This window comes from Centroberyx gerrardi, chromosome 2 (genome assembly GCF_048128805.1).
Source record: "Centroberyx gerrardi isolate f3 chromosome 2, fCenGer3.hap1.cur.20231027, whole genome shotgun sequence".
NCBI classification, from domain to species: domain Eukaryota; kingdom Metazoa; phylum Chordata; class Actinopteri; order Beryciformes; family Berycidae; genus Centroberyx; species Centroberyx gerrardi.
The window spans coordinates 15,439,611-15,457,298 of NC_135998.1; the positions used below are offsets into that span (position 1 = coordinate 15,439,611).

At 41.2% G+C, this 17,688-nt stretch overlaps 4 protein-coding genes across 5 annotated transcripts; 1 reads left to right on the forward strand and 3 right to left on the reverse strand.

The window, feature by feature from the left end:
• Positions 1-1,794: 1,794 nt before the first annotated feature.
• On the reverse strand, positions 1,795-5,259 carry rnf185 (ring finger protein 185). 2 transcript variants are annotated; one of them, XM_078286598.1, is made up of 7 exons: positions 5,243-5,259; positions 4,662-4,937; positions 3,707-3,725; positions 3,461-3,573; positions 3,188-3,242; positions 2,625-2,742; positions 1,795-2,518 (listed from the first exon to the last, which is right to left on the reverse strand). In XM_078286598.1, exons 2-7 carry the CDS (start codon positions 4,832-4,834, stop codon positions 2,421-2,423), a joined length of 576 nt encoding a protein of 191 aa, XP_078142724.1. In that variant the 5' UTR covers positions 4,835-4,937; positions 5,243-5,259; the 3' UTR covers positions 1,795-2,420. The 2 variants fall into 2 exon arrangements, with proteins under 2 accessions (XP_078142724.1, XP_071766479.1); XM_071910378.2 differs by lacking the exon at positions 5,243-5,259 and having other exon boundaries at positions 4,662-5,231.
• A 2,370-nt stretch (positions 5,260-7,629) lies between these two features.
• LOC139920379 (chemerin-like receptor 1) lies at positions 7,630-9,157 on the reverse strand. Its single transcript, XM_071910381.2, has 2 exons — positions 9,085-9,157; positions 7,630-8,948 (listed from the first exon to the last, which is right to left on the reverse strand). Exon 2 carries the CDS (start codon positions 8,932-8,934, stop codon positions 7,918-7,920), a length of 1,017 nt encoding a protein of 338 aa, XP_071766482.1. The 5' UTR covers positions 8,935-8,948; positions 9,085-9,157; the 3' UTR covers positions 7,630-7,917.
• An 843-nt stretch (positions 9,158-10,000) lies between these two features.
• On the forward strand, positions 10,001-13,616 carry LOC144541746 (iron-sulfur cluster assembly scaffold protein IscU-like). The gene is made up of 5 exons (XM_078286612.1): positions 10,001-10,152; positions 11,667-11,780; positions 12,113-12,223; positions 12,432-12,510; positions 13,014-13,616. Exons 1-5 carry the CDS (start codon positions 10,051-10,053, stop codon positions 13,103-13,105), a joined length of 498 nt encoding a protein of 165 aa, XP_078142738.1. The 5' UTR covers positions 10,001-10,050; the 3' UTR covers positions 13,106-13,616.
• Positions 13,617-13,739: 123 nt separating this feature from the next.
• Positions 13,740-16,644, reverse strand: tmem119b (transmembrane protein 119b). Its single transcript, XM_071910366.2, has 2 exons — positions 16,501-16,644; positions 13,740-15,280 (listed from the first exon to the last, which is right to left on the reverse strand). The coding sequence occupies exons 1-2, from the start codon at positions 16,501-16,503 to the stop codon at positions 14,414-14,416; spliced, it is 870 nt and encodes a 289-aa protein (XP_071766467.2). The 5' UTR covers positions 16,504-16,644; the 3' UTR covers positions 13,740-14,413.
• Positions 16,645-17,688: the final 1,044 nt, after the last annotated feature.

Consider the following 17,688-nt stretch of genomic DNA (forward strand, 5'->3'; position numbering starts at 1 on the left):
TAAATCAGTAAACTGTATCTTTAATTAGCTCAGAGTCACGATTTGTTTACATGCAGAGATGCTCAACATGCTTTTGAGTTTGACCAATAGTTTTGCTCATCCCTGCTGCAAGACCACACTGACAAACTGAGACCTTAAATCTTTCCATCAGTGTCCATGCTGCTGTGTATATTTGATTGTTAGTCTAGGCTCCAAAAATATGTGCAAATGAATAAAGTCAGAAAAACATGTGAGAGCTAGTGGTAACTGTGGATCCTCAGGACAACTGATGTTAGTAACTGGATGTTCATGGATTCATTTGGAGGTAAAAAGGTAAGATTTTAACACAAGTTAAGTATTGCTTCAAGGCTTTTAAATATGCGTAGATGTAAATCCATCATCAGTGACAGGACAACTGTAACTGAATCATATGTGTTAATCCTTTCTATGTGGACAAAATATTTTACTTACACAACTGTGTATTTGCCAGTAACCGGTATGGGAAATCAGTTACTTTTCTCAATATTTGGTTGCATAATCATCGTCTTAAAATTTGTTGACCTAAAAAAAGCTGTCGAGTGAGCAGTGGGACAGCATACAAGTCATCACTTATTAAACAAAAAAATAAATTATAAATACAATAGAAACTTGTGGGAAAATAATAAAACTATCCTTCAGAAAGTGTAAGTCCAGTGACAGTATAATTGTATATTCTGACATACCGAGTGATATGAATAGAACCAATTGACAAATTATCAATTAAAGATGCCCCAAGTAAAACAGTACAGGTGGTATGGAAGAATATATAGGGATTAAGTAGGCCAAATATGAGTGTCCAAGAAAATGAGCCCTGATGATCTTAAATTATTACTTTTAGCAGAATATGCCTTTCAATAAGCTAATAGTATCAAAACAATACTCAAAAGCAACTATTTAGGTCCAGTGGAAGTAGGGCCTAGTGATGTCATCAGCCGCAACAATCTGCCATCTGTGTGCATGTGGAAATAATTGGCAATAAAATAAAAATATCCTCATGTATGTAGAATATTGAAGAGAAACATATGGAAGCCCATTCCCGCCACTCAAGAAAATAAAAAAACGACTAAATTGTGAGGTTTTTTTCCTCAGAATTATGAGATATAAAGTCAGAATTCTGAGGAAAAAAACCTCACAATTTAGTCGTTTTTTTATTTTATTGAGAGGCGGGAATGGGCTTCCACAGAAACGTCATAGCACAAGTCCCAATGGATCTGCAGTTTGAACACGGAATGGGGAATTTAGTTTAAAGTATGGAGGAGTTAGCTGACAAAGTTTGGGTGCAATTAGAAATAGAAATATGAGGAAGAAATTAAGTGTTGCTTTGCAAACACACTAATTAATCATGTTAACTAGTACAAATTTCATTAAATGACCGAGGGTATGTATTCTGCATTTCAGCTACAATTTAGTCACCATTAGATTATCTCAGATACCTTTACTTTGGACCGACCTGCATCGTTCAAATCTCACACAGCTCTGTTTACATTCTCACTGTGCCTGCAGACGTTTGGTGAGCTGCCAGATGAAGTGACAGACAGCAGAACATGTGTGGACAAGTGAAAGGCAGTGAGGTAACTATTATACAGTTATAATAATTATTTGTAGAAATATAACTCGTACTGTAATATGCTCAAATGTTCCCCTCACAATAAAAATGCAAACGTAGCTTAGACTTGTTTACGACAAAACAAAAACTGATGTCATGTCTCTACCTTCCCTTCCACGTCACCCACCCTTACTCTGTGTCCTTGTCTGATTTCCTCAACTCTTATCTCAAAAAACACTCAGATTCTACAGTTGGTTCCAAATTACACTTTGATGCAAACTTGAGCGAGACTGACGGACAAGCACCTTGCTGGACATTTCAGAAAGAAATCTATGTTTTATGAGGCAGGTTGAGATGTGATGCAGATAAACTGAGCTATATAACTCCAGACAACCCTGTCTCAGCTATCTTTATCGTGGCCTTTCCAGCTGCAACTGACAGACAGGCGGGCGATTCGGTTGACAGACACACACTCACAATTTTAAAGGGGCTGACTCTGTAACCAATAGGGAAAGGGTCTGGGAGAGCATGTGCTGTCAAACCTTTGCATGTACTGGCATGTTTGTTGTAGTATGTGACCTTTGGGGACCAAGTTTTTGCTTTAAGCTGCAGAGTTTCAGCTAGTGGTGTGAAAGAAGAGAAACGTTATCTACAGGATATCTAATCAAAGAAAAAAAACAAAACAAAAAAGCAATCAAGAAACTAGCTCAATCATTAAGTCAATACTAAAAATGTCAGGAGGCGGAATCAAGTAGATGCAAACAGTGATGATGTATCATAATGTCTGATCTCTTTAACTGTCAAATCCTTTCTTTTGGGTCATTAACACAAGGCTTTGTCTTGGTTGTCCAATCATTTATGCAATTAGCAGCCAAAACATAATCACCAGAGCGACAAACAGGAAGAGTCGAGACAGGAACTGCTCATCTGTGTGTTGTGGCGTCCCAGGGGCAGCTGTGTGGGGGAATCAATTGTTTAGCAGAGGTTATTTGATATCATGATAAACAAAGATGCAGTGTGGTCGTGGCACAGTATGGTTCAGTATGTAAATCATAAATACCTGGTGGAGGTCTTCCATCATTGATGTTAAAAGCTGTAGCGAAAATACCAAATGGAAAGGCACCGATTCCAAACGACATTTGGAAACCTCCATCTCCAAAGCCAAATCCTTGAAATCCCTGTAATATATTTTTTTCTCACATGAACATAACATCTTTTGTGTGCATCCTCTCAATGTTTAGCCACGTCTAAAGATCTAAATATCTGAAGTAAAAGCAATCTAACAAAAGTGAGATGTGACGCAATGGCCAATGCAATTTGGTGTCATTCTCAAGAGAGGCTTCTCCACCTCAGTCGCAGCATCTAATGGATCCCAGTGGGAAAGGTCCTTTTGTTAATGAATTAAGTGCAATGTGGGACTACAGCAACTGCATCATCCAGTGTAATAGTTTCATCATGAATGGATCATGCAACTCAAAAGCTGACATTGCACAGGAACGTTCCAAATACATCAGTTTTAAAACGCCGGACATTAGGGGGCCTAAATGTACGGATCTGACTGGCACAATGTAAGATCATATGGTTAGTTGTTACCATGCAATAGAACTGGTACGTAGTACTTACTCCACGATTTTCTGGCTCAGGCCTTTGCCCTTGTGGTCGTGGAGGCGTTCGTTCTCTATAACAAAAAAAACACATTTGAAACGGCATTAAAATATAAAAACGAAATATAAAAAAATGCAATTTCTAAGTGATTTACGCTCAATCAACTTTATGAAATACTGCATTACAGAATGTGAATGGAACATATTCACTACTGGAAGAGAGCAACTAGGTAACACATTAAGCCTGACACATGATATTTAAAATGTGAAGATTAACAAATATACTACCCACCTTGGGTCCTGCTGGCCTGTGCTCCCCCGGCCGTATAAAGGGATAACTTTGTCCCGACTGATGCCCGCTTTGCACACTGGACACACCTGTCTGTTGGGTCTAGTCTCCAACCACTGCAGAAACATTAAGAAATTTTAAGGAACTGACTTTGATTGCATCGATTATAATGCATCAGTGACAACGCACTGTCTCTTTGTTAATTTGAAAATGTTGGAAAAAGGAGAAAACAGAGATCATTCAACTCACCTGATGCAAACAAGGCCAACTAATTGAGAGGTGATGCAAGGGAAGATGAAGATGAAGTTGAGATGTCGGACAGGGGAAGAAAACATTTGATTAGAGAAACATTAGATTCATCCTGAATAAAACAGGCTATGCATAATGTATTACATCTAATACAAAGGAAAATGGTGCATTTGTATTTCCAAAGTTGACAAGCAACTCTCTATACTAGTGGCAAGTTCAGGACAAACTCACCTGCTGAAGAGAAAGTTGTACTATACTGAACTAGAACATTCCCCAAATTGACAAATTGTGTGCTTTCTTCAGGATTGAACTTCTCTTTGAAAAGTTAAACTGAACAACTAGGAAGAATAATAACTAATAACTAAACAGACAGAGGTTGAGTTTCCCCTGTAGGGGCAGACATGGCTGTAGAGCTTGGAAACTTTCTGTAGATCCTAACCAGGCTGTCAAATTCAGAATAGAGGCAAGCTGGCTTACACACACAGCAATACTGTGCTATAGGCTACTATGTTACACTATACTGTGTTACACCAGGCTTGTGTCTGGACTACTACTTTTACAGAATTATACTTCAATAAAAATGAACTCAACCCAAAATTAAAGTATTTTGCAAAGATATTTGGAGGAATAATTAATTTACGTCCTGTGACGACTAGAACCACATATTGTTCTTCTTCTCTCAGTGTTGGTGCATTGTTTGTTTGTTTTTAGTATACAGGCTACAGACATACATATAATATTAAATGTAGAAGATTTCCACAAAGTACATTTTAGTCTCAGAAAGGTTCTGGTTGTGGACTCGCTGTCTGCTGCCTTTGATCTCAACCATAGACTGTTAAAGGTCTCAACTAGGACAGTTCTTGGTCTTGTCCTGCTCTCGACCAGGGTGCTCTAGACTGCAAGCCTGTTTGAAGTGGGTGCAACGCTGTAAACACAAGTCATGGATGACACCTACCAGAAGAGGTGTCCACACAGGCTGATCACTGCATCCTTTGAGGTGTCCAGGCAAATGTTACACTCGAAAGTGCTGTCCTGGTTGCCGCTGTCGCCCCCGGTCGAGCTGCTGGAGCCAGGATTTGGGCTCTCGGTGGCCGCAGAGCCAGAGGCTGGAGGGGCAGCGCTCGCCATTTAACGTTAGGTCCACAAAACAAGAGGTGTAGGTGGGGTGTTCCGCCGGCCCCCAGCCCTTCAAAACATACACATACGGATGTCCGATGGATGGGATTTGTAGCTAAACAAAAAGGAGAAAGAGACGAGAGACTACGTTTGAAAAAATGAATGTAAACTAAGCCCAGCCAGTTTAAAAAACACAACCAACAAATGTTAGCTAGCTCTAGCTAACTGAAGCTAACGTTAGCAAGCGAGGGTTGAGCAAGAATGACTCTTCCGTTGCTGGATTGTTTACAAAATAAAGCGATAAACAATAAACATCACTGCCTCGACTAGCGTTAAACCAAACTGTCGCTGGCAGCGCAGGTGATATCCTGACTACACAACCCTAACTTACACTGGGAAGTTGTCAAGTTAAATTCTTACAGCTGATTGCATCACAGCTCCGCCGCACGACCCGGTAGTTGCAGATCCCAGTGGGCGGGGCCAAAATACCTCCATGTATACACACCAAGGAGGTTCTATATTAACATACACACTTCCAGACAGGACTTACAGACAAAACTGGAGGATATACGTTGGGCAGTACTGATGTCTAGATTTAGACAGTATCAATTTGGTCAGGTCTTATGACGGATGATGTTGCCAACCCGTCTCTATATACATTTTTGGCTACAAACATGACCATAACACCGGATCTGCGTCAGGCGCTGGCCACAACCACAACCACGGAACCTTTTTTTTGTTTTTTAATTTAAACTTTATTGATAATCAAACATCTGTACTTCGGAATGCAAAACGAGCAGGTCCAGGGCAAACTTATCAAAAAATGTATAAATTGAAAAATATTCACATATATGATGGCAGCAGACAGTGTTCTTTTTTCCCCTTTTCTTTTTTAACCTCATTTTGAACAAAATAAATCATAATATCACTTCCACCTATTACATGGCCAGTTTTTTTAAACAAAGTTTTGCACATCAGTCCACCAAAAGGCACATGAGCTATTCAATGTTCAACTTAAACTTTTCCAAAACATTTATAACTGAATATATCCTATGCAATATCTTAAACGAACCCTCTCTCACTCTTTGAGACCCTCCACGCTTTAGGCTACTTCAGTTCAGATCGCTAAAAACTGAAGAATGGAAATGGTTTTCTGTAGCCTAATTGTATTTCTTACAGCAACCTACCATCAGGGATTGTGTCCGGAAGTAATGGCATGATTAGGAGGAAATCTATTGGTTCTCCAAACCGCTTGTCTTTTTGTGATTGGACTATTCTTGGATTATAGCGCCTCCTAGAGGGCGCTGTTCACTTCATGATGACTGTGTATAAAAGTCATCATGACGACTGTCACACTTAGCCTGCAAAAAGTGAGAAGTGACAAAGTGAGAGGTTTGTGACATTTGACCAACTCCTCAAATAATCTTAAAAAAAAGAAACATTTGTTTGTAGTGTCTGCTTAGTTTTTTTTATTTTTTATTATTGTGCTTCAAAAAGAAAGCATCCATTCTAAACATATATTCGTAATTTTCTATTAATAATAATAATGATGATAATGAATAAACATTGAAATAATTTCCTAATACTTTTCATGAACATTCTAATAGGCTAATTTTAATGCCTATCCACATATTTATCCTTAATTCATTCACAAATGTGACTGTGTTCTCTTCTATACCGTTTCAGTTTAGATAATTAGTGTTGATTAACAGGTGCTGTTTCTTGCAGTTTAGTGTCAAGATTAACATTGTCTACCAAACAAGGAAGGCGTATTATCTGGATGTCTGTGGCCTTCTTTCCTGTTGCAAAACTGTCGATGGAAGTACACCCTGTTTTCTCATGGTAGAAATGGTTGCAGTGTTTTCAAACAGAGTTCATACATTAGAGACACATTACTTATTCTGCGTCCACTCTAGGATTTGCTCTGCATCCTCCAGAAAACTGGGCCTTTTGGGTATTTCAACACCACAGGTTGTAGGCTTAACTGTTTTGTTTTTTGTTTTGTTTTATTTTGTTGTTACTGCTTTACATATCAGCTCTCTATTATGTAATATTGCAAGTTGTGTGACTCAACCTGCCTTAGAAATTCATCAACTTTCAGTTCCTGAAAAGTTGCAGCACAGAAAAAGGGACCTAAACCATTGACTGACCCTTACTTTTATTTGTTTATTTTTTTTGCCTTATAACTAGAAAATAACAGAATCTCTCTTATGTTTATACAATAAACAAAACACATTGGCATACCGTGCTTCAGTATACACTGACACACTGTTGACAAAAAGCCATCAAAAGATAAAATATGCCACATTTTATCTTTCCTCCATTCCCTGACCCAAGTGTCTCCTGACGGTCCTTGATTCCGGTTCAGATAGCAGCTGCCTGGACCGGCGCTGCTTCAGGCCCAGACAGCTGATGGCTCTTCCTAACTTGCCTAAAAACAACCTGGGCAGCAGAGACGGCACTGTTACTGTTTCCCTTTAATAAGTAAATAATAAGACAGGAGCGCCATGCTCTGCAAAGAACCACAACTGTCTGTCTGAGCGGAGGCCAGTTGGGCGATGAACTATGATCACAGCATCCAGACACTTTGCAATCAGTTTTTGATTTGCCTTAAATCACTACTATCGATTTTAGAATGTGACATTATACTAAAACATATACATTGCTGTGTATGTTTAAGTTTACAAGTAGCACAACCAAGTTGAATATTAATAGTAAACTGCGTATAACATAATCGTAATGTTATTTATATTTGTCATGGTGTAAAAAACAATGAGGTTTTTATGGCACCAGAGAATAGGTTCTTATTAAAGGCTCACCCATTATGAGCACACAATAGGCTATAATCTCAACTGTCTGGAATTGATAATTATCATGAAAAACAAGGGGCCAAAGATTTATTCAAATGTAAAACAGATGTTTTCATACATGTTCTTTTATAATTTAATACATTTCTAATCAAAAGTGGTATTCATTTACATAGTATCACACTAAATTCATATTTCAAGTGTTTAACATATACAGTCATGGCATGTTGCATCTATTTAAAACTATAAAATCCACCTGGTCATCAATAGCAAAGGTTACATCTTTAATCAGCAGATTTCCATTGACTTGGACCTTGAGGGGCTAAGGCCACCTGTGCGCCAATCGTCTGCCATTGCATTCTCTATCCTCGACATGAAAGACCGCTTTAGGGTTTGTTGAAAGTCATTACCAATAAACACGTAGAGAACAGGGTTTATGAAGCTGTTTGCTGCGGCCAGAGTGCCGCCCACCTTCAGGCCGGTCTGAATCACGTCCAGGCTGTGGTTGCTGAAGTCAAACTCCAACAGAACAAAGGTGTGGTAGGGAACCCAGCAGATGAAAAAGGTCAAGATGAGCGCAGCCATCACCTTGTAAGGCTTCGTGGACTTGATGGTCAAACTTCTCAGCTTCACACAAAGCACCGAGCAGCAGAAGACGATGATCAGAAAAGGGATCACGAACCCGCAGATGAATCGAGTCAGCGCCACTGCCTTGTGTCTAGAAAGCGACATGTAATCGGTGTAGCACTGTGTGACCGACCCATGGACCTTGGTCTGTCTGTAGACCAGCGCAGGCACGGTCAGGACAGCAGAGAGGACCCACATGAGGACCACAACTCCGGACGCTTTCCGGACCGTCCGGTGGTTCTGCGACCACACAGGGAATGAGACCATTACACAGCGATCGGTGCTGATCAGAACCAGCAGGAAAACGCTGCTGTACATGTTGAGGAACAGGGCCGAGGAGATGAGCTTGCACAAGACCTGCCCAAAAGGCCAGTGCGAGGTCACCACATAGACTATTTCCAAGGGCAGGCAGGCACAGAATAGAAAGTCTGAAATGGCCAGGCTGATGTACCAGGTGGTGTGGACCGTCCTTTTCATTTTCCACCCGGTGATCCAGATCACCATACCGTTTCCTCCAAGGCCAATAACAGATATAATAACATTGATTGCCACCAGAGTGTCAGCCAAGAAGGACTTGGTGCTGATGAAAGTCCCTACTCCATCTGTGGAGGAGTTGTAATCGGTTCCATTGTCTGGAGAGTAATCTTCATAATCAACATAGTCCACCAGTCCCTCCATGATAATTACTGCTCCTAAAGCATGAAACACAACTCACTGGTTTACAAACATAGAAACACATAAAACACAGCACATTGCTAGTAAGAAAAGATCTCTGAGTACAACATATAAAACTAATTTACATTATAAAATTGTCCTGAGAGGACTCACCTTCTGTCAGTGTTATAGGAAGCGATCAGTGTAAAGTGTCATCGCAGAATGCCCCTCGCCTTGATTCAACTTCTCACTTCTGTTTCCTGGGCTGTGTCTGACTTGACACTTACGAAATCAACAGGATAAGCTACTCATCAGATTTGATATGTCATGGAACAACTGAGAAACTGTCCCTCCCTCATTTATTGACAACTAGATTGACTGACTGAGAACATATTATATTAAGTACTAAAACGTTGCATGCTTTTGAGGGAGACCAGCAGTTTGAGAAGCCCCAGTTGATCACATGAGAGGATGAAATCACTGAAAAAATACTTACTTTCATTGTTGACGTTTTTAAGATATGTACACTATTTCATGTTGCAAGCTCTCTGTCCCTACAGTGCTTGCAACAGCATGATGTGTAGACTGTGGTAGGACTGTAGGACTATAGTCTGTTGTAATTTCGTATAGGGGATTTTTTTTAAACCCACCCCCCACCACCCTACCCACACACACCTGACCTTTTTCTATTTCTTCTGCGACATACTGTATACTGAATGGCTTGTTGTCCATGTTATAGAGGGGGTTCATCAGCATCATGGGCAGCACAAGCCATGACACACTGATGGGTGGTTTGCTTTGCTTCTTGTCCTTCAACATCTTTAATGGTGCAAGGCCCATCAACAGACATATTATTATATATATTATATATAATTGAATTCACTTACACTAATCTGTTTATTTCTGCGCTTTTAATACGTCCATTCAGTGCCTTTTATCTATTTTTAATCTATTTTCATTAACGATTTTATTATTGCACGTGGTTGCGTGTTATTCATTATGTGTGTATCTGTGTAGGGTACATAATAAACTTGAATTTGAGCATGCGCAGCTGTAGTTTAGCTCCACCCCTTCCCAACAAACGATAGTTTAAGAGGCTCGAGGCTGATCTCCAGTTTCATACTGCGTCATTACTTGAATATGGCGGGGACAGTGGTGAAGAAGTGCATCAGCCCTCTGCTTTTCCTGAACAGGAGGCTTTCTGCTCCAGAGTTCATCACCCAGTGTTGCTACCACGCGAAGGTAAACTCTACAATACATCACAGTTTCCATATAGGCCATATAAGCTAACTACAGACTGTCAGTTTGCTAGCACGCTGTCTGTTAATGTCATCATAACATCAGCTAATTGACAGCTTAATAACAATGTTATGAGTAGCTGACAGTGTTGCCGTTGGTTACCTTGCCTAGTTAGAGATGGAGCCGGTTAACCATAGTGAGCTAGCTTGATAGATAGTTGGTTGAACAAATATACTGCATCATAACAAGAGAGAGAGAGAGAGAGAGAGAGAGAGAGAGAGAGAGAGAGAGAGAGAGAGACTGTGATGGAGAGAGCAAGATAGTGACTTATGAAACGCCAGCATTTTAAAAACAGACGTTAACGTTATTTATTTAATGTTAGTTGGCAAGCTACAGATTTGCCCAACGTCACTAATCTGTTCCTCAGCTGGTAGTGACACAGCTTTAATACTTGAACCACTTTCAACCTAATAAGCTTTGGGGCTGTCAATATGGTAGACAATGTAGTGCAGTTGGGAATGCTAGAAGTCTAGCTTCCTGCGTCATTAGGTATACATTGATTATCCTTGTGTAACAGTTTCATCCTCGTTGTAATCTCGAGTATCTAACACAATATTCATATTTAGAGGTTTGAGTTTCATATTGGTCTGTGGTCTGGCCACCTGATGCAATATGTAGCCAGGGGTTTGCTTGGGAGTCATAAAGACCCTCCCATCAGGTTAAGTTATGTTATAAAAGCTTATGGGAAAGCCTAGTGAGGCAGAGAAGAAATGTTAATCATGGACCATGTTGTAATCATTAGCATCAACTCCTGAGCTTGGCATTTATATGGTTATATTTGGGTGGAGTGCAGTCTGACATATTGAGCATCAAAGACTTGACATCCTGTCTGGCAAAACTGTTACGTACTTTCTATTTTTTTTAAAAACATTTATTCCCCCCAAAAAAACTAACACCATGCAACAGCATAAAGTAACATTCAAAGATCATGAATATGTGGATATGTCAATTTTGTAAAAAAAAAAAAAAAATAAAAAAAAAAAACATTGGTAGAAAGATAGATAAAAAAAATATAGTACTAATTTCACAAACTGCTAAGACTATATTGACTAAGGTCACTTTCACATTTAACATCGTCCTTTTTAGGAGATGGCCAGCATCTTGTTTTCACAATGACTCAGCAGGAATTTAGGCAGGAGGAGGATGCAGAAGACCGTGGACAATGAACCCCTGTCATAATCAGTTTATTTAAATTTCCCTTGCGTAAGGGTGAAAACGCAGTTGTGTAACGGCAATGTACAAGACCTCATGGCCGAATCTTTTTCATTCTTTTCTTGATGCCAGCAGACTGCAAAAAAACAAAAACAAAACCATCCTATAATGCTGTTATCACTCAGCTTCACCACATTTATTCAGTATTACAGGATATTCTCAACAACCGGAGCATGAAGTGGAGGTGCTGTAATTCACTTAAATGCAATGTTTAAGAAAATACTTCCCTCCTATACTATCTCAAGGTGGTGGATCACTATGAGAACCCAAGAAATGTTGGCTCACTGGACAAAAACTCCAAGAATGTGGGGACCGGCTTGGTGGGCGCTCCGGCATGTGGAGATGTCATGAAGCTTCAGGTGCGTCTGTCACTACACCTGGATTCTGGCTTTTTTTACATGGTTTTTAACAAGTAGATTGTGCTAAGTATTGTGACAACGCAGTTCAGTTGTTGATGAATTTGTTAGTAATGTTAAACGACATTTCCGCTGTTGTTTTTTCAGGAAAAATACAGTGTGCTTTTCCTCAGTAATAGGAGCAGTTGTTTCAATCATTTGGTTCAAAAACAGAATGGTCATTTCTAGCTTTTTGACATGGGAACATAATCAGCTGCTTGTAAAGCGATCTAAATTTAGATGACACTCCCCCCCTCCTTAGACATTTCTGTTGAGTACAAATCTTAATCTGACAGATTGAGGTGGATGATAACGGGAAGATTGTGGATGCCAGGTTCAAGACATTTGGCTGCGGCTCTGCCATCGCCTCCAGCTCCCTGGTCACCGAGTGGGTGAAGGGCAAATCTGTGAGTGAACACACACACACACACACACACACACACAGACACACACACAGACGACGCTTCCTCCTCTTCCTGTTATAGTCCTCTGTTTATTGCTCTCACATTCATTTCCTGTTGTTTTGAGAATCATTTCACTGCTCCGCTCACTTTTGTTTAACAGTATATCACTGAATGAAATGTGGTTAATGGAACTGTGTGCTTTTCTGTTCAGCCTGAAGAAGCCTTGATGATCAAGAACACTGACATTGCCAAAGAGCTCAGTCTTCCCCCGGTGAAACTTCACTGCTCTAGTGAGTTATTTACAGTGAATATTTATGATAATGTCTGATAATCAGAAAGTTCCTGTTCTCATATGCATATATAGGCACAGTATCTATTCTGTTGTGTTCTATTCTATTCTTATCTATTCTTCTATTTATTGGGGACTGGATGGTTTACCCTTTTGTATTTCTATGTATTATTATGATTATGATTATGGCTATTATTATTAATCCTTCCCATGAATGAAGATGCACCACATTTTTCACACATGTCCAGTTCCATGCAAAATGACATTTTGGAGCTAATCCTCATGGTGGTGCTACAGCAATCAGTCAAATTTTAAAACTTTAAAAACCTGCTATAAATCAACATTACATCCTACAGACCTTTAACTGTTACAGTGACTATGTCAATATGTGGCAAAACTCTGCTTCACTGCAACCTGTAGTCAGTTTTGAGTTTATTCACTCTGTTTTTCTCAAAAACTGTGAAACGAATTAAACCTGATTGTATTTCTAATTCTCCCTCTCAGTGCTTGCAGAGGATGCGATCAAGGCGGCTCTGGCTGACTATCGTCTCAAGCAGCTGGACGGCCAGCAGGAGGCGATGGAGGCCAGCAATTAAACACAGCTCACTCTCATTCAGTCCCGGACATCCTTGTTCCACTTTCTGTTGCCAAGGGGGCAATATGAGCAGTCCTGGATCACCACCTCACTTTCCTGTATTATTATGAGGCACCCTTAATGTGTTGATGACATGTACTCCGTCAATCGCATATAGCACAGTGTTACACCGGGCCTCTGTAGCAGTAAGTGGTTCCCTAGCCCTGTTCCTTTAGCCTGTCACGTAAACGCACAATGTAAGCACTGATTGGGTGATGGGTACAAAGTGGAGCCTTATTTTCAAGATATGCGATTTTGTTCTCTATGCGATTTCTTGAATGCTGTGGTGGTGGTGATGGTATTGATCAAGGCGAAGGCTGTCTCAGTATCCTGTCCACACCCTAAGCACTGCTCGTTTGACATGCAACGCAGCAAAAGTGGTTTTAAACTACGAAAGGGTCCATTGACTTGATTGTTGTAATATTTTAGAAATGCTTCCTTGTCGACCTGCAATAAAACTAGCTTGAATCATATTTTGTCTTTTTTTTCCCCTGAAGAGTGCAATATTATTACTTTGAACAGCCTGCACAGTAAATGAAAAGATTTCTGTTAACAATGTGTGAATTTTACTGCAATTGCCCACTAGATCTCACTAATTCAACACATTCCTTACTCGTATCTGAACCAAAATTAATCTTTGGAATGATTTTGCCAAAAAGTTTGCTGTCAGTTTATTTGTGTAATATTGACCACTTATGCCCAGCCCAGATTGTCCATCATCAGAAACTTTAAAGTATTGATCTGTAAAACTTGGTCAAAGCTTGATGGGTTACACAAAAGTATGCAACACTATAGTCTTTGGGATATCATCACACAATGGTGATTGTAGCAGTTGTCCCTCGGCAGAAATCTTAAGGGAGTTGGACTGTAAATATTTCACAAACTGTTTCATTGGTATTTGACCAAAAACCATAGAATAAGAAATATTCTTTGTGCCAGATGCTAAAGATGTCACTCCATGATACATAAACAGTCTCACTTTGTCTTGATGTACCCAGAGTAAAGCAACTTGGTTTGTCTAATACTTAACAGATTTCCACAGGTACAGTTTTTTCTGCAATGCCTCAGAGTGACGCAGCATTAAAACATCCTGAATAAAGGTCGCTCATACAAAAAATATCTGACCACAAGATCAAATTGGAATGTAGCATCATATTTGAGTCACCCATGGGAAATTTGTACAAAGCCTTAAAAAGATTTTTACTGGAAAGATTTCTGCTCATGGATTCAGAGTGGAACAAAATAAAACAGATCACAGCGCTCAGAATAGTTAGAAGGCAGTTTTCTCCCCTGTGATCAGCTGAAGTGGAGCGGAGTCACTGTGAACGTGCTGCGACGAGGGCCTGTGGTCCTGCTGGGCCTGCTGGGCCTGTGAGGGACCCGGGCCAGACGAACCCTCCTGCTCCGGAGGGGTCAGAGGTCGCTCTGGGCCGCTGGCCGCTGCAGCTGCTTCAGTGTCAGGAGGCGGACACACCTCCTTTTGCTCGAGGAGATTTGACAGCTCCTTGTCTACAGTACTGGCATCTGGTTTGGGGCTATCCTCTGCTATCTTTTCACAGGGGTCGTTTCCCTCTCCCACATCAGGAGACTTGTTTGCCGTCCGAAGGCTCTTGGCGGCCCTCATGATGTCCGCCTGGAGCTGCTTACGGGAGTCCACCGGCTCAGGTTCCTGGCCGCGAGGGGCTTTCTCTGGCACTTCATTAAAGGGCTTAGCGCCTCCAGTCTTGTCCCTCTGGTCCACATACATTTTCGAGGGGAAGGAGGAAGGGTAGTAGGCGTTGACTTTCCGCCTGCGGCTCATGAAGACTGCGCCACAGATGATAAGGAAGATAACGAGGAGGAGAGTGGCTCCGACGAGGATGAAGAGCAAGTTCTTCTGCAGAAAGTTCACGAGCTGATTCAGGAAGACTGTATCCAGGTGGGAGTGGCCGCCAGGTGTGGTTTGGTACTCAGAGGAAAGGCTGCCGGTGGCCGGTGTCGACGGGGACGGGGCCAAGTTACTTGGCTCTTCCCCATCTGCACTTCCCTCCAGTGAAACCTGGAGAGGCAGGGGTGTGGCCAAGCTGCTGCTGATGCAAAATACCAAAGACAGACCAATCGGATGAAGCGCCATCAGGAGCATCATTTCCCACAGGATCTGCAAATAACGGTGTATTTCATTACTGAGTGGTTAGTGCTGTGTGTGGTGGTGGTTTACACAGATGTTGAGAAGCAAGCACGACCTTATACTAGATCCATTTGGGTTTCGGACACAACATTTTGTAAATACATTTGCCTATAAACCACTTGAAACCTCCAATATTGTATAAAAATATCTCACAATGAATGTGTTTGTCTACATATAAGTTCTCTGAATTATACTATAACAGTAATTTCATCACTCCCCCATCTGTACAAGCCCTGCTGAAAGTTAAATAGATTGGCTTCATTCTGTTCCCTTAAATGAATGACTCAGCCCTTTCCCCCAAATTATATTTGGACGAAAGCGGTCTACTGAACATTCATGCTGTAGCAGATGTCCACCTACTGCACCAGAGACAAAGAGACAACTGCTTCTTAAAAACACAGAAGACATCGGTATAGCGTTATACACTGCTTTAGTTTTGCAAAAGTTATTCATTGGGATCACTATCAGCACGTTGCTTGGTCTGTGTCTAAACTGCCATCGCTGACACACTTTCATCTTTATTCTGCTCCATCTGTGTGCAAGCTGGGCCACATGAAACTCATCTGGAAAGGGGGATGGGAGTTTATTTAGAATTAATCACCCACTCACCGAGGCTATACGTACAATGTTACACACGCCTGTGCAGTCAGACACATGAACATACACACATGAGGCAGACACACACACAAACACGCCCACACGTGCAATGAATCCCCACCATGAAGGATTTACTTTTTACTCAGCGAGCTGCTTTATTGTTATACTATTGTCTTTGGTTCTACTAGTATTTATTTATTTTGTTATTATACTACTGTCTTTTGTTCAGTGAGCCTCCTGACAGTCTAAAGTTACATACAGTACTGAGAAACATAAATGTAACTTCCCACACTGAAAGGGATTTTTGAGAATGGAAAATAAAACCATTACCTAGTTTCTGCCCACTTCAAGGTCTAGAATTGACACTAAACATTGTCATCGACTTTTGAGTGAGCTGTTTTGACTTCCCGAGGCTAGATGCTGGTCTGAAGGCATCACAATGCTGTCACATCAGCCTGACAGCTTCTGTGTTGTCATGTGAGACAACATGATGTCCAGCAAAATCAATGTGTTATGCTTGAGAGTGTAACATCCAATGGAAAAAAATACGCCATCAGAAAAACTGTTTGCAAAAGTCAAAATATTTTACTCACCATTAACTATAGTGGCCACGCGCGAAAGAAGAGTCTCCTATGGAATTGTGTCTGATGGAGGATGAGTAACAAAACAGCCTGAGAAAGTGAACTGAGAGAGCGAGCAAGAAAGGCGGCCACCCGATGAACCACGCCACTTCTACAGTTTCAGATTTCAGGCTGGAGGTTTCTCTGGATGGTGCAAAAAGAAGTTGTTAGCCATGAGGACAAATCCCTCCTTCTCCCTCTCCTGTGTTCTCCTCCCCCTCTCTGCCTTTCTGTTTCCCAGAGAGTGGCTGGGCTCAGACTGCGGCCTGCACACAGATTGTTCTTGTTAGGTAGGAGTTTATAATGTGCTGTGGGGGCAGGGGGCTCACTTCTGCTCCCCTGTGTCTGGATGTGCAAGGCCAGAGACAATACACAGGCAGCGGAATGAAACAACACTGGCTATTTGATGACCTTTTTTATCACTAGAGAACCGACACAGACCAATAACTCAAATGTGTGTGAGTGTGTGTACTCCCTCTGTGTTTGTGTGACTTTGTGCGTGGCCCTTAGACACATCATGGTCATTTCTGTAACTTCTTAACACTTTCTCATATTTCTTTTCCTCATCACACATTCACATCTAACATATTTCTGCAGGGAGGAATTCCCAACCTTGTACCTCTCAGCCTCTGACGCCGATGACTTACAGCAGACCTGCCGGGGTAAAACAAAACAGAGTCAGGCAGGTCGTAAGAGTGACCAGCTAACACAGGAAGGGGTTAATGTTTCCTGTGTGGACGTAACACCCATGATAGCCAAAAGAAGGGGGATGGAGAAGGGCACATGCTGAAGACTGTTAGAAACAATGTGGAGGGTGTTCTGTCAGGAGGCATGTAATTAAACACGCTCAGTGTGTGACCACATTAGGCAGAGAGTGGGACCAGGGACGTGTGAGTGTGTATGTGTAAGTATATATGTGTGTGTGTGTGTGTGTGTGTGTGTGTTTGGCAAGTCCACTATGTTTGTGATTAATCAAGACAAGTCTAACTTTATATGGTCACCAAGACTGTGAGATGAGGTCATGCATACCCCAGGTTTACATTTGTCTCCGCTCTGTTGATATTCATGGGAGTCTGTTTCATCTGCACATCACTGAACGTTAAAAAAAGACACACAACAACTGGAGAAGCATGGCTGCATGGCCCTCATAAGCATTCGGGG

Excerpts from the sequence above, each read along its gene's own strand:
- rnf185 (XM_078286598.1), bottom strand. The coding sequence starts at position 4,834 with ATGGCGAGCGCTGCCCCTCCAGCCTCTGGCTCTGCGGCCACCGAGAGC. Across the intron at positions 3,243-3,460 it reads ACAGGCCAGCAGGACCCAAG|AGAACGAACGCCTCCACGAC; the intron begins GTGGGTAGTATA and ends TTTTTGTTATAG. Across the intron at positions 2,519-2,624 it reads TGATGGAAGACCTCCACCAG|CTGCCCCTGGGACGCCACAA; the intron begins GTATTTATGATT and ends TCCCCCACACAG.
- LOC139920379 (XM_071910381.2), bottom strand. The coding sequence starts at position 8,934 with ATGGAGGGACTGGTGGACTATGTTGATTATGAAGATTACTCTCCAGAC.
- LOC144541746 (XM_078286612.1), top strand. The coding sequence starts at position 10,051 with ATGGCGGGGACAGTGGTGAAGAAGTGCATCAGCCCTCTGCTTTTCCTG. Across the intron at positions 12,224-12,431 it reads AGTGGGTGAAGGGCAAATCT|CCTGAAGAAGCCTTGATGAT; the intron begins GTGAGTGAACAC and ends TTTTCTGTTCAG. Across the intron at positions 12,511-13,013 it reads GGTGAAACTTCACTGCTCTA|TGCTTGCAGAGGATGCGATC; the intron begins GTGAGTTATTTA and ends TCTCCCTCTCAG.